The sequence below is a fragment of the Leptosomus discolor genome, chromosome 2 (assembly GCF_034619465.1).
Source record: "Leptosomus discolor isolate bLepDis1 chromosome 2, bLepDis1.hap2, whole genome shotgun sequence".
NCBI classification, from domain to species: Eukaryota; Metazoa; Chordata; class Aves; order Leptosomiformes; family Leptosomidae; genus Leptosomus; species Leptosomus discolor.
Window position 1 is genome coordinate 103,235,235 of NC_141392.1, and position 13,593 is coordinate 103,248,827.

A 13,593-nucleotide genomic window follows, 5' to 3' on the forward strand; every position below is an offset into this window, starting at 1 on the left:
TTGGAAAAGTTTGGGTGGAGCAGTCTGGACTGGTAGGAACAGTACAATTCAGTGATTTAGGCAGAGTAGTCTCCAGAGATGGGACCTTCTTTCCTTGGGAAGATAACAGTGTTTACTTCAACTCAGGACCTTGAATACCTGAAGAGACCTGGCACCTTCCACAAATCCATGTAGATTTGTGTATCCACCTTCTGGATGATTACTTCCTTTAAGTCATACCATACTGATTGTTCCACTCAGTTTAACATTGCTTTTTGAATTAATTTTTTTTTTTTTTACAAAGAAAAATCCATATCCAAACTCAGGAGATTGAACATAGGTGAGATATTTTGCTTAGATTCAGTTTGAGCATATTCTAAGAAAGTTGTTGCTTGCCCCTGAAATGGGAATTTCAGGGCTACATAAAACTGCTGTTTGATTCAGCCAGCTGGGTAAACATAGCATTTGCATGCTCCAGGGTATTAAGACTATAAACCAATTTTATTTACATTATGATACATACCCCATTGTGCAAAAGCCATCAAAGTGCATACAGAAATATTTTTCGATAACCAGACCATTGCAGTGAGAAAAGGAGTTACTCGCTCTTTTGATGCATTAACTGGATTTTAAAAAAGGGAAAAGAAAAAGAAAGGAAATCTCATGTTCGATTCCTGTCGGGCCATATTTTATACCAAGGAAATGGGAAGGAAGCCAGCATAATCATGATATATCTCAGTGGGCAAATTCTCATAAAAATAAAAAACCAAAATGCCTTCCTTTATTAATTGATGAGTAAATAATATTGCCTCTGATTGGAATGCTCATGTAAAACTATTGTGCTTTTAATTATGGATATTTAGTATCTAGACCTTAAAGCTTTTATTTCATCACTCCCTTACAGCTTCTATTGCATCAACCTGTAATGATCCTGGGACACCACAGAATGGCACTAGATATGGAGACAGCAGAGAGCCTGGAGACACTACCACCTTTCAGTGTGACTCTGGCTATCAACTTCAAGGACAGGCTAAAATTACATGTGTGCAACTGAATAACCGATTCTTCTGGCAACCTGATCCTCCTACATGCATAGGTAATAAGATTAAATGTTAGTCTCTGTTTAAGATTAATGCAGGTTAGGATTCTTGTTCAACTAGTGGTGATATGATGTTCATGCTGGAGTAATGCTTTTTGTAGAACCCAGTTATTTCATACTTCTGGTTATTGATAGCCTCATTGTCAAGTTTAATACTATTTTTGTATTTAATTTTGTCACTTTATTATTTAAACTTCATACAAGTTTAAAATTAATGAAGTCCAATAGAAATAATTAAATGGAAGAGGTGATTTGGATTTTAAAAAAAATCTTATTGAAATGGTCCTGTTAGAATGGTCTTCTATGTAAAAATTTCATTACATAAACTGTGATCCATTATTTATTCTGAAAATATTCTGAATTCTCTTGTAGATTAAATACCTATCCTGTGTAATTACTAGGAAGCTAAAGATATTTTTTCTGAAGCAGGATGCTTGTTGGGAAAGGTAGATAAAGCAAATGACAATGCTGTTCAAAGGAATGAGATACATTTCCATAACACCAGGAGAGGGTGGGAAGTCTTTGAAACAAGTTTTGATTCTTGGTTCCATAGTCCTATATGGCATAAATGTTTCTTTGAGGTTCTGCTCAGTGGACTAGTAATTACAGGCTTAGAAGTCTTGCTGAAATGTGTTTTAAGGTCATCGTTGTAACTCTTCTAAGATTAGAGTTCATCAACATCTGTGAAATATTATCTGCTAGGTAATTTATTTGATCTTTATGATTTTGTTGCCTACTGATTTATAATTAAATTAAGACGTATTTTAATGATCCTAAAACCCAGATACGATACGTTTTAATAGCACTGGAATAAGCATAATGCTTTTTCTTTCTACAAGCCATTTTGGAGAGGCTCTTTTCAAAACACCAAAAATCCCCAAACAAATGCAGTCTCTCTGTTTCTCTAAAGTGCTTACAAGTATCTCAAAAATACCAGGAAGGATTCAGGATAATGCAGGATAGTATCTCTAACTCCGTATCATCTAGCAGAATTGGAGCAGCATGTAATCTGAACATTGTCTTCTGGATACCTTGTGGGCAATGTATAAATAGCCATACGAAAATGTTTATTAAACATACTGGGATTATTCACAAATTAAAAATCTCGAAATAAAATAAAAGTTATCTGGTGCCTAAAGGTCTAGAAGATTCATGCTCTTTTTGTAAATAGCAGGTATAATCACTCCATATTTCTTTACAGTCTAGTAAAAAAAAAAAAAAAGCAAAACACAAAAGAAAGGAGGAAATAAAGAAGGAAAGAATGAGAGAGTATCTTTGGGTAAAAAGTGTATGCATGTTGTTATTCTTCCATATACTGAAGGCGACTTGAGGGGAAAGAGGATTAAAGTAATCTTTACTGCAGACCTGACAGTATTAGAAACCTTAAGGATTCTGTAAAGCCATTATACACCATTTCAAAAATGAACATAAAGTCCTTATTTCAGTATGCTAACTTATAAATGAAAAATTATTTACATCTAATAACTGTACTACTCAGTACTCTGAATATTGTGCAACTTCCATTCTTAGAAACATAGAATCAGAGAATCACAGAATCATAAAATGGTTTGGGTTGGAAGGGACCTCAAAGATCATCCGGTTCCAACCCCCCTGCCATGGCAGGGACACCTCCCACTAGACCAGGTTGCTCAAGGCTCCATCCAGCCTGGTCTTGAACACTGCCAGGGATGGAGCATCAACAGCTTACTTAGGCAACTTGTTCCAGTGTCTCACCACCCTCAGAGTGAAGAACTTCTTCCTTATATCTAGTCTAAACCTGCCCTCTCCCAGAATTCTTGATTGTTTAATATTTTGCACTCTATTTGTCCTTTATAACTTTGATCATGGATATCTCAGGCTGAATCATTATCTCACATAAGGAACATGTAAAACATTTCCTGGAACCTTTATTTGTGAATAAAAAGAAAAAGAAATTAAAATTAAATAAATAAAACCTCCGCAAAACCCCCACGCCCTGGGTCAATAATAATGACTAAAATACCAAAACTCGACACAAAAAAACCCAGATACATAAATATTTTAAATGTTTAAATAAGTAAACAAATAAGTAAATAGTGGAGGGAGAAAAAAAAGTTTAGTTTATTTTCATCAATACCATGAAGGGAATGTCTTCATTAATGTTTTCATTTGGGTTAGGAACATGGTTTCCAAATAAATAATAAAGCTTGTACATGCTTTAGTTCATGATTTTCAATTTTCTAGGAACTTTTGAATGAACTGCAAGATGTGTTCTGTGAGTACTCCAACCAGTAGTTAGCATTCAGTCCATTGGGCCAAACTAGAAATGGCCTGAAAAAATCCTTTTTAAAAATGTTTAATGCAGATTCAAAATCCTTAGTACCTACTGTTAGTACCACAGTTCCAACTGTGGCTTGGTAATGTAGATACAGCCATGTTGACTACTGCACTTTTTAGTTAGGCTTCTATGTGTTTATCATGTTTGGAAGTTGGGTTCCTTATCTGTTGAAAAGTAACATTCAATTTATGGTAACTAAATTAATGTATTTAGTTTTTGATTTGGGTAGTACCTTTACTGAGTGAATCAAACTGTTCTGTGTTACATCTACAGTTAAAATAAAATGCATCCTGAATCCTCCTATTGAGCTTTCCCAGTTCTTAAACTGTACATAAGAAATCCAGTACATAAGAAACACTTCAGCTTGATAGAGATGGGATTACATAACAGCAAGAATATACAGGACTTCCTATTTAGCTTCGTATTTTTGTTCCTTTAGAAAGAGCTTTTCTTGTGCTTCTTTTGAATATGAACAGAGCTCACTTTTTTAAGGAAAATAAATATTTACTTGCTGGAAGTGGGAAAGCTCTGGGTTTTTTTTAATTATTATTATGTTTGGTAAATGTAGAAGTCAATTTAGTCCTATTTAACAGCCAATATATGCTTGTGAATTTAACATGTGACCATATTCCTATTTCCTTTTATATTGTGACAGCTGCATGTGGAGGAAACCTGACAGGCCCAGCAGGAGTTATTTTATCACCTAACTATCCACAGCCTTATCCTCCTGGGAAAGAATGTGACTGGAGAATAAAAGTAAACCCTGACTTTGTCATTGCCTTAATATTCAAAAGGTACCATTTCTAGATTACTGCCTTAGTTTAAAAGGATTTTAAATGTCACATCTAAAAATGTCATCATTTATCACTTCTTAAAGCTTCTAATTATATTCTCTGGCTAAGTCCTAGAGCATACATCTAATATGTGCTATATGATTGCTTCCAAATAACATGAAAGAAAATAATATAGTTATATAGCACTTTTTGATATTGAATATATTCCTGAGCCACAAAACTTTCTGTGACCTATGAAACAAAAATCTTTGAAAAACAATGTCTATTTCTAGAGAACAAATTTAAGAACTCAGTTCTTAAAGGTTTTTACAAATACAGGCTAAATATTACACTTTGCTTGGAGTGCATAGATCAGGAAAAAAAAAATTGGTCTACTTATTCAAGAGATAGAAGTTTTATTCACTCAGTGTTCCATCAACCTATATTTGTTGCACAGTTTTTTAACACAAATTGAAGTTCAGGGATATAGTCATATTCATGTGTTCAGTTTACCACTTCTGTCTGAATCAGGCCTATATAATCATCTGACTTGCTGTATCTATGGATGCAAATGCAGATTTTTTTTCTTTTTCTAATTCTCTGTCCTAAGTGATTTTTAAGCTGAGATTGGTAGCATTGCTGTTGACTTCAGTGGGATGATGATCAGTTCTGTCTCTTTTAGGAAGACATGATGGCATGTTCAGAATTTTTTTGTGTAATATTTGCACCATTTTTTGAAAAAAAAATAAAAATCAAACACCAAAACAAACAAACAAAAACCCCAAACAGTTTCTTTTGTTGACTGATTGCAATATGTTTTCTAATAAAATATTGATACACAAGAAATTAAAGAATCAAAGCCTAAGGTACATGAAATTATATAATCAAGAATATGACGATGATTCTGTTCTTCAGATATTTGATCAAATAACATTAAGGGATGAGAATAGCTCTCCAATAATTACACTCTTGAAGATGTCATGTGATAGGTGTGGTAAGCAGCGGATTTCTGTGGCCTGCCTAAATAATCAGGTCAAATGGTCAATTTCAAGTAAGACAAAAGAAACTTACAGTTACTCGGTATTCAGGTTTATTTGTGAATTCTATTTTAAGGAATGCAAGTATAAGCAATATAATGGAAGTTGCAGTTTATGCTATACTTCAGTACATTTTATAAATAATTGCAGTCCAGTAATAGACACTAGACTGCCTGAGTCTTTCCTAAATTTGATATTCTTTGCTAGAAGTTCTTTAATTCTCCAGGCAGAAATCTTCTTTAGAAATCTGAAAGAAAAGGTTATGCCTTAGCTTCCCAGGTTTTTGGCACTACCATTTACAAAACTATCTGCTGTTGGAGAATATTCTTGTAAACATCCATCTTCTGACTGATGGTGATATAGGGCCTTTTAAGGTGTAGATTTTAGGGTTATTAATGTTGTAAATGAAAACTGGAAAAAAAAAAAAAAGTTGGAATACAAATTAAGAAGGAGGGAAAACCCAACACTGTTACCTGTATACATATGGGTATCCAACAGAAAAAAATGAAAACTTTGACTATTTTTCTTTTTTAATAAAGACTGTATTGTTAGTATAAATGGACCATAAAAGTAATATGGGTTCATATTTAATCAAAAAGTATGCAAATACATTCTGGTAACTTTGTAATAGAGAAGTAAATAGAGTTTAACAAATATATTTAATGTTAGAACACAAATAATTTAATGCACTATCAGAAACCTCCTCTGATTTATATGAAATATCAGTGCTGAAATAACTCCATCTCTGCAATCCTTTCAGTAACTTCCTTGATTCTTAGAATAGAATAAAATATTTCAGTTGGAAGGGATCTACAATGATCGTCTAGTCCAACTGCCTGAGCACTTCAGGGCTGACCAAAAGTTAACACATGTTGTTAAGGGCGTTGTCCAAACGCCTCTTAAACACTGACAGGCTTGGGGCATTGACCATCTCTCTAGGAAGCCTCTTCCAGTGTCTGACCACCCTCTCTGTAAAGAAACGCTTCCTAATGTCCACGCTAGACCTCCCCTGGTGCAGCTTTGAACCGCTCCCACGCGTCCTGTCACTGGATGCCAGGGAGAGGAGACCAGCACCTCCCTTTCCACTTTGCCCCCTTAGGAAGCTGTAGAGAGCAATGAGGTTGCCCCTCAGCCTATTTTTCTCCGAACTAGACAAGCACAAAGTCCTGAGCCACTCCTCACAGGAAGTTCCTTCCAACTTTATCACCAGCCTTGTTGTCCTCCCCTGGACGCATTCAAGGACCTTCACATCGTTCTTAAATTTTGGGGCCCAGAACTGCACACAGCACTCAAGGTGAGGCTGCAGCAATGCTGAATACAGCGGGATAATCACCTCTTTTGACTGGCTGGTTATACGGTGTTTGATGCACCCCAGGATGTGGTTTGCCCTCTTGGCTGCCTGAGGCACACTGCTGACTCATACTGAGCCTGCTGCCAACCAGCACCCCCAGATCCTTTCTGCAGGGCTGCTCTCTAGCAACTCCTCCCCCAGTTTGTACTTCTGCCTGGCATTACTCCATCCCAGGTGCAGAATCTGGCATTTGATCTTGTTAAATTTCATGCCATTAATGATTGCCCAATGCTCCAATCTATGTAGATCCCTCTGCAAGGCTTCCTGTACCTCAAGAGCATGAACAGCACCTCCCAGTTCGGTCTCATCAGCACACTTGCTAATGGTGCATTCAACTCCTGTGTCCAGATTGTTGATAAATATATTGAATAGAACTGACCCTAGAACTGAACCCTGAGGATCACCGCTGGTGACCGATCACCAGCCAGATGTAGCCCCATTCACTACAACACTTTGAGCCCTGCCATGCAGCCAGTTCTTCATCCAGTGCATCATGAACCCGTTCATCCCACAATTGGACAACTTGTCCAGAAGGATGTAGTGAGGGACAGTATCAAAAGCCTTACTAAAATCCAGAAGAACTACATCTACCACCTTCACTTCATCCACTAGGCAGGTGACGTTATTGTAGAAGGATATTGAATTAGTTAAATAGGGCTTTGGCTTTGTGAACCCATGTTGGCTGTGCCTGATAATTGAATTATTCTTTCCATGCCTTTTGATAGTACCCAGTATAATCTGCATAATTTTTCCAGGAACTGAGGTTAGACTAACAGGTTTGTATTCCCTGGGTCTTCCCTCACATCCGTCTCATAAATTGCATTAACATTGGCTAGCTTCCAGTCAGCAGAGACCTCCCCAGACTCCCAAGACCTTTGGTAGATGATCAAGAGGAGTAATGGTTCTTTGACATCTGCAAAATCTACTTAACATACCATTTTCTGTTAATTTTATCTAAGATTTTTCATTCTTAGGCAGTATGCTACAGCTAAGACCTGTACTATTCTCAGGGAACTTGCTTTGAGAAGACAGTAGTGTCTGTGTAGGATGAGAATGTGGGCTGAGAATATGGAGATGCAATATATTTTGTCAAATGTGTGTTGACTACAGAAAGATTGAACCCATTGCCCTGTATGGTTTGCATTTCCTTGGTATTGGTCTTTAGACTGTCATTTCTTTCAACGCTTTTGAGACTCAACTAAAAATTGTCATCAAATATGGCATAGCATAGGTGGTTTAGTGAGAATAATAATAAATCACTTTAATTTATTATAGTTCTCTGATACAATTTGGGTACGAACCAAGGCAAGTTCCAAGACACTGGTCTTTCCATATGAAAGCATCTTGTTTCTAAAATGATAAATTTATGTTTGTAATGGGTGGAATTAATATCATCCAGTTGAGCTAACTAAAAGCTGAACTTTTGATTTAAGATGGTTGTCTTGATCATCCCTGTGGTGACTGGTAAGAGGCAGCCTTTCTGCAGCAGGTGATTCATTCCATCTTGAAAAAGGCATTTGAGATAGGTGGAAGGATATGCTTCCTTTTCATTGGCTGTAGACAGAGCCTGCATGATGGCCTGATAGTATATCTTTTGGAAAGCTGAAGGTGTTCAAATCAATAATAAAGAGAACTCCATTGAAAGTTAGTAAAGTTTCACTGTGAATCATATTTAAGGAGACTTTTATTTCTAGAGAAGAAAATGTGTTAGGCAGAAGATTGGCAGCCACAGTCATGGTACTGTTTAAGTTATGAAAAAGAAATGAAGACTTAATTATCTTTTGCCTTTATTTTCAGTTTCAATATGGAACCCAGTTATGATTTTCTACATATTTACGAAGGGGAAGATTCCAACAGTCCTCTAATTGGCAGTTTTCAAGGCTCACAGGCTCCAGAAAGAATAGAGAGCAGTGGTAACAGTCTTTTTCTGGCTTTTCGCAGTGATGCTTCTGTTGGAATGTCAGGATTTGCCATTGACTATAAAGGTACTGTTCTCACTATAATCTATGGAAACATAAAGGGAAAGAAGTGTTAATTTAGTATTTATGGATACTCAAATCAATTTACTTCTAGGTGTACTTAGACTGAACTGCCAAATACCTCTTTGCATCTATGTAGGTTTTAAAAACTATTTTCTGTAAACATGTGGAGGAACACAGAAATCCTCTTTCCTGAAATCTCTTTCACATTACTTATGCACGTTTTCATTGTCCAGAAAAAAAAGTAAGAAATAGAAGATGCATATCAAAAGTAGCATTTGGAAAACAGTTGTAGAATAATTGAATTGTCTTACCCAATTACAATACGTGCCTACTTCTGCTTCCTTCCTGCTACATACCAATACATATTCCTTTCTACTTTATTGAATCTGTATATGCATTTTTGAACAACTACGGCAGGACAATATTTGCATTGGGGGGGGGGTACCTATTACTACCCAGAGAATGGGTTATGCTGACTGTTTATTAAAGAAACACTCATTTCAAATGCTGATTTCTTTTCTGGTCACAGATGCTGACTCTGGCTTGATTGTCATCTCTCCTGAGATTTATCAAGCTGTTTTTCATCAGCAGAGGTGCTGCCTCAACTTCTAAAGAATACAGGAATAACACAGCAATAAAAGAGAGGGAGGTTAAAAAGAACTATTAAATCATTTTTCTATTTAGTCTTCATCCAGCATCATGCATTATTCTCCATGTTGGCAAGGCTTTTCTTCTCAAATTAACTGTCAAATTGCCATAGAAATCTTAGTCTATTTGTTCTTAGCTAAACTTGAAACAAAATATAAATAAAATGAGAAAACAGTTTGTTCCAGGAAGTCTTGTTGGTCTGCAAGGTAAGAAAATAACAATTTGAGCAGAAGAAGATAAAAAGATAAAGATGCCCATTGAAAATATGCATACACACATTTTTGCTGTGTGTGTATTTTTTGTTCTCGACATAGTATGTTGTGTGGTCTCTATGCAACTAGAAGTTAAATGAAAGAATAAGAAAATAAAAATGTAACATTTGAGAGCAGTATATTTTAAAACACTATAATGTAAACAGTGTATTTTAAAAAGTTATTATATTCAATAGCTATATTTTAAAAAATTATTGTATTCAATAGGCAGTATGGTTGCACCTAATAATTCAATGTTTTTATTAAGTATATTATTTAATATTTTAGATAAAATTTCTTACATCACATTTCTGATTATGGACATCTAGTTTTGCTTTCTGATAATATTCCTTGAGAATTTCATTAAAATATGTGCTTTATTAATATCAAATAAGGAAAGAAGGCATGCTGCAAACTTTGGCTATGAATTTGACTCTGGAATTTTTTATAAAAAAATCTTTGCCTCCTATAATGAGCTTTATTTATATTAGATGTCTTTCCCTCCTAGAATTCACATATTTAGCAAAATATTAAATATAGCAGTAATATTACACAGTATAACTTGCCAAGAATGATGAATGAAATCCTAGTCTTGTTAACATCATTGTCTATACTCACTTTGACTTTAATATTTCATATCTATTAGCTCATGACAGAAATAAATGTTGTGCTTATTCTGTCAGCCTTCAAGCTCCAGTTATTATTAGATCTTCCTAAATATGAAGCATAAAGGAACAACACAGTTTTAATGTTTAAATTGTTCCATAGTATGGCAGCTTTCCATCCAGATGGTACTAAGTACTGAGCATGATACTGGGTTAAAAAACATGGTAGTTTTAAGTGGTGAATTCTAGAAATGGTGTTTTTTCTTCTATACTACTAAATTCTTTGGAGTCATTCAGCTTTTGAAGAGTTCTGCTAAGAAAAGATAGAAAGAAAATGTTGGTTAGATCCTCTCAGTATAATTTGCTTGACCCCATAACCAATCTAATGCAAACATCCATGATCTTGTAGTAAGCATACAGAAACAAAAAAAGTATTTTAATAGCTGTTGAAAAATGTAAACTAACTGGGAAAAAAACACTGATAATTGTTCAATTTTATTTATTTTTTAATTGAAATTGTGCAGAGATTTACTTTATTTTAACAGAAAAGCCACGGGAAGCTTGTTTTGATCCTGGAAACATCATGAATGGGACAAGAATTGGAACAGACTTTAAGCTTGGTTCAACTATTACCTACCAGTGTGATTCTGGATATAAGATTATTGATCCTTCAACTATAACTTGCGTAATTGGTACAGATGGAAAGCCAGCATGGAATAGAGCTTTGCCATCTTGTAATGGTATGCACTGTTTTCTTACCATTGCCTTTGTCCTCCCAGTGAATTCAGAGTTTCTCAGTCCCTGAGGCTATTTATATTATTTCTATGCATATAGCTTATATTAAGAAAAATCTGACGTTAAAAAATAAAAATTATGATCATAGGAGTTTTGAATTATAGCTTAGTCACTAATGTATTGGTTTAACTATTTAAAATATATTTAAATTGTGATATCAACACATACTGTTACGTTCATAATAATGATTACAATGTAATGCGTAAGTTTTCATGGTTTCACCTTTACATCCATTTCAGTGGAAGTCTTTGTGATCTGTGCGAGAATCCATATAAAATAGACTAAATAATAATTATGAATTATTACTGGCCTATCCATTGTTTCTTTTTATGCTCTTTGTATTGTCTGTTGCCAATTTATTGTTGCTTAGACTGCAAATAGGGGCAGTTCTTTCAACAAAATGGAGCTTCCAATACATGACTGGTTTATAGTAATAGGTATTTATCTGTCTCCCACATAGTCTCAAGATATATTGTTTTCAGATATTACCTTCCCAGTGACAGTAATTTAGAACTGCATTTTAAAAGGATGTAGCAACTTAGACTATGCATATACAATTTGAATTGTTCTCAGAGCAAGGACTGGGGACTGGGAATTTGTTGTTAGACTTGTTAGACTATTTCCAGGCATGTTTTTGGTCCAGACCTTATATAAATCTTTAAAATTTCTTAGTCACAATGCAGGAGTAAGCATGGGGCAGAGGCTGTTCTTGGTAGGCCATCCACATTTGTTTCTGAAAGTGAGAGTAGTAGTACTAGAACTAGGACTATTACAGGTATTTGCTGTGGCAAATCATGCTGTTTGGTCTCAAGGCCAACGAATGGGCTCTTGTAGTGTTTAATGTCCAGTGTAGCCATAGCCTAAGTCTATGTCTATACTCACAGAATCACAGAATGGTAGGGGTTGGAAGAGACCTCCAGAGATCATCTAGTCCAACCCCCCTGCTAAAGCAGATTCACCTACAGCAGGTCACACAGGACTGCATCCAGGTGGGTTCTGAGTATTTCCTGAGTAGGAGACTCCACAGCATTCCTGAGCAGCCTGTTCTAGTGCTCTGTCACCCTCAGGGTAAAGAAGTTTTTCTTCATGTTCAGGTGGAATTTCCTGTGCTCCAGAGTGCAGCTTTTGCTGTGACAGTGCAAATAGCTTAGCTTTAATACCTTACGATAGTACACTTGTAGAATGATTACATTTTGCATTATTTAAGAAGTTTTTATAAAACATTGAGTAGTGTAGAAAAAGTAAATTTTTATTTTCTTGATTTTTTAAAGCAGAATGAACATCCTATTTCTTGAGAAAAAAATTGCTATTAAAATACTATCTATTATTCTAACAACTTAAAATATGAAATAAAAAAAAATAGGGGAAATGTTCTTTCGTATCCTCTTTCTTTTACACACAGAAATAAAGGTCTAGAACAGACAGACAGACCTCCTAAAATAATATCTGGATTTTAACAAAATAGACATCATTATCTCACACTGAGTTCATTTTGAGGATCATCCAATAGATAATTAAAAATCTAAAATCTAAAATTTTCACATAAATTTAGTACTTTATTGACAGTAACTAATATATGTAACTTTCTTTTGATTTGTTAAAATTGTTCTGTATTTATAAAACACAAATGCTAAAACAAAGAATAGAGGATAAATTAGCTAACCATAGCTCTGAGACGTCATTTTAATTTTCTGCCTCAGTAATTATAATGCTTATTCCAAGGTGAAAATTAATGCAGTATTGAGATGCTTGTGATATCTATTCTAAATAACACTGGGTGTCTAAAGAAACAGAAAGTACTCACTGAAAGACTGGGTATCTTGACACTGTTAAATCTGAGTAAAATTAAACTGGAATACATGCTTGTGAAGCACTTTAAGTCTATTTATCTAGTTTGGTTTACTGTGTATTCTATTTTAAAGCACATACTCTTATGACTGCAGGTAAGGTGTGGAGGTTTTTAAAGTATCATTTACATGGCTGCGACATTTGTGTCTCTACTATGGAGGAAACCATACCAGATAAATAAATGTCTATTTATACTCCTTTGAGGAGTCTGAAATAACTATTTGATTTATAAGAAGGACAAAAATCTCAAATTGTGGGTTATAATGGAACCACAGATTACTGAGGACTGCATGAGCTCTTTGTATCCCTGTAGGACTGCAACAATGGCTGTGCCAAAGATCCAAAGGAAGTAAAGGATCCTTTTTGTCACAGGGCACAGTTTTGAGTAAAATTGAGACACTAATAATTTGAAGTGAAAGAAAAATTATGTGAGTGGAAAGTGTGGACAAAAAAAAAAAAAAAAATTATGTTTAAACATAGATATGAAATACAGATCCATTATATAAAATGTATTTATACATAATTTTAAGGGTAGGACGCATATCAGAGGCCAGAACCAAAATACGCTCGGGAACACCTTTGTTGTCATGTGAAGCCCTCTTGTAATATACAGCTTAACCTAGTCAAAACTGAAAATATCAAACAAAAATGCTCATGATGCAATTTTACACCATGTTCTGAGTTTGTATTTCTTTATTTATAGTGATAGATAGTTGCCCTTCTTCAACAAATTTCATATTTATCTAGGTAACAGTTGGCAGCTGCCAGTAGATGTGTTCTGAAACACTAATGGAAAGTCTCAGGCATACTCTTTTCATTATTAATTTCATGATCCTTAATGAAGTTATTAAAATACATTTTCTGAAAATATAGGTTTTGCTCACTAAAACAGACTTTATTTGTAGTCA

The 13,593-nt window shown here is 34.9% G+C and overlaps 1 protein-coding gene across 1 annotated transcript in view; it reads left to right on the top strand.

Moving 5' to 3' along the window:
• CSMD1 (CUB and Sushi multiple domains 1) overlaps positions 1-13,593 on the top strand; it is a 1,224,748-nt gene that overhangs the window by 1,009,372 nt on the left and 201,783 nt on the right. The window contains exons 27-30 of the mRNA XM_086461528.1: positions 884-1,075; positions 4,051-4,189; positions 8,354-8,541; positions 10,588-10,782. Of these exons, the coding sequence (XP_086317654.1) occupies positions 884-1,075; positions 4,051-4,189; positions 8,354-8,541; positions 10,588-10,782 (714 nt within the window). The remainder of the gene's footprint in view (positions 1-883; positions 1,076-4,050; positions 4,190-8,353; positions 8,542-10,587; positions 10,783-13,593) is intronic.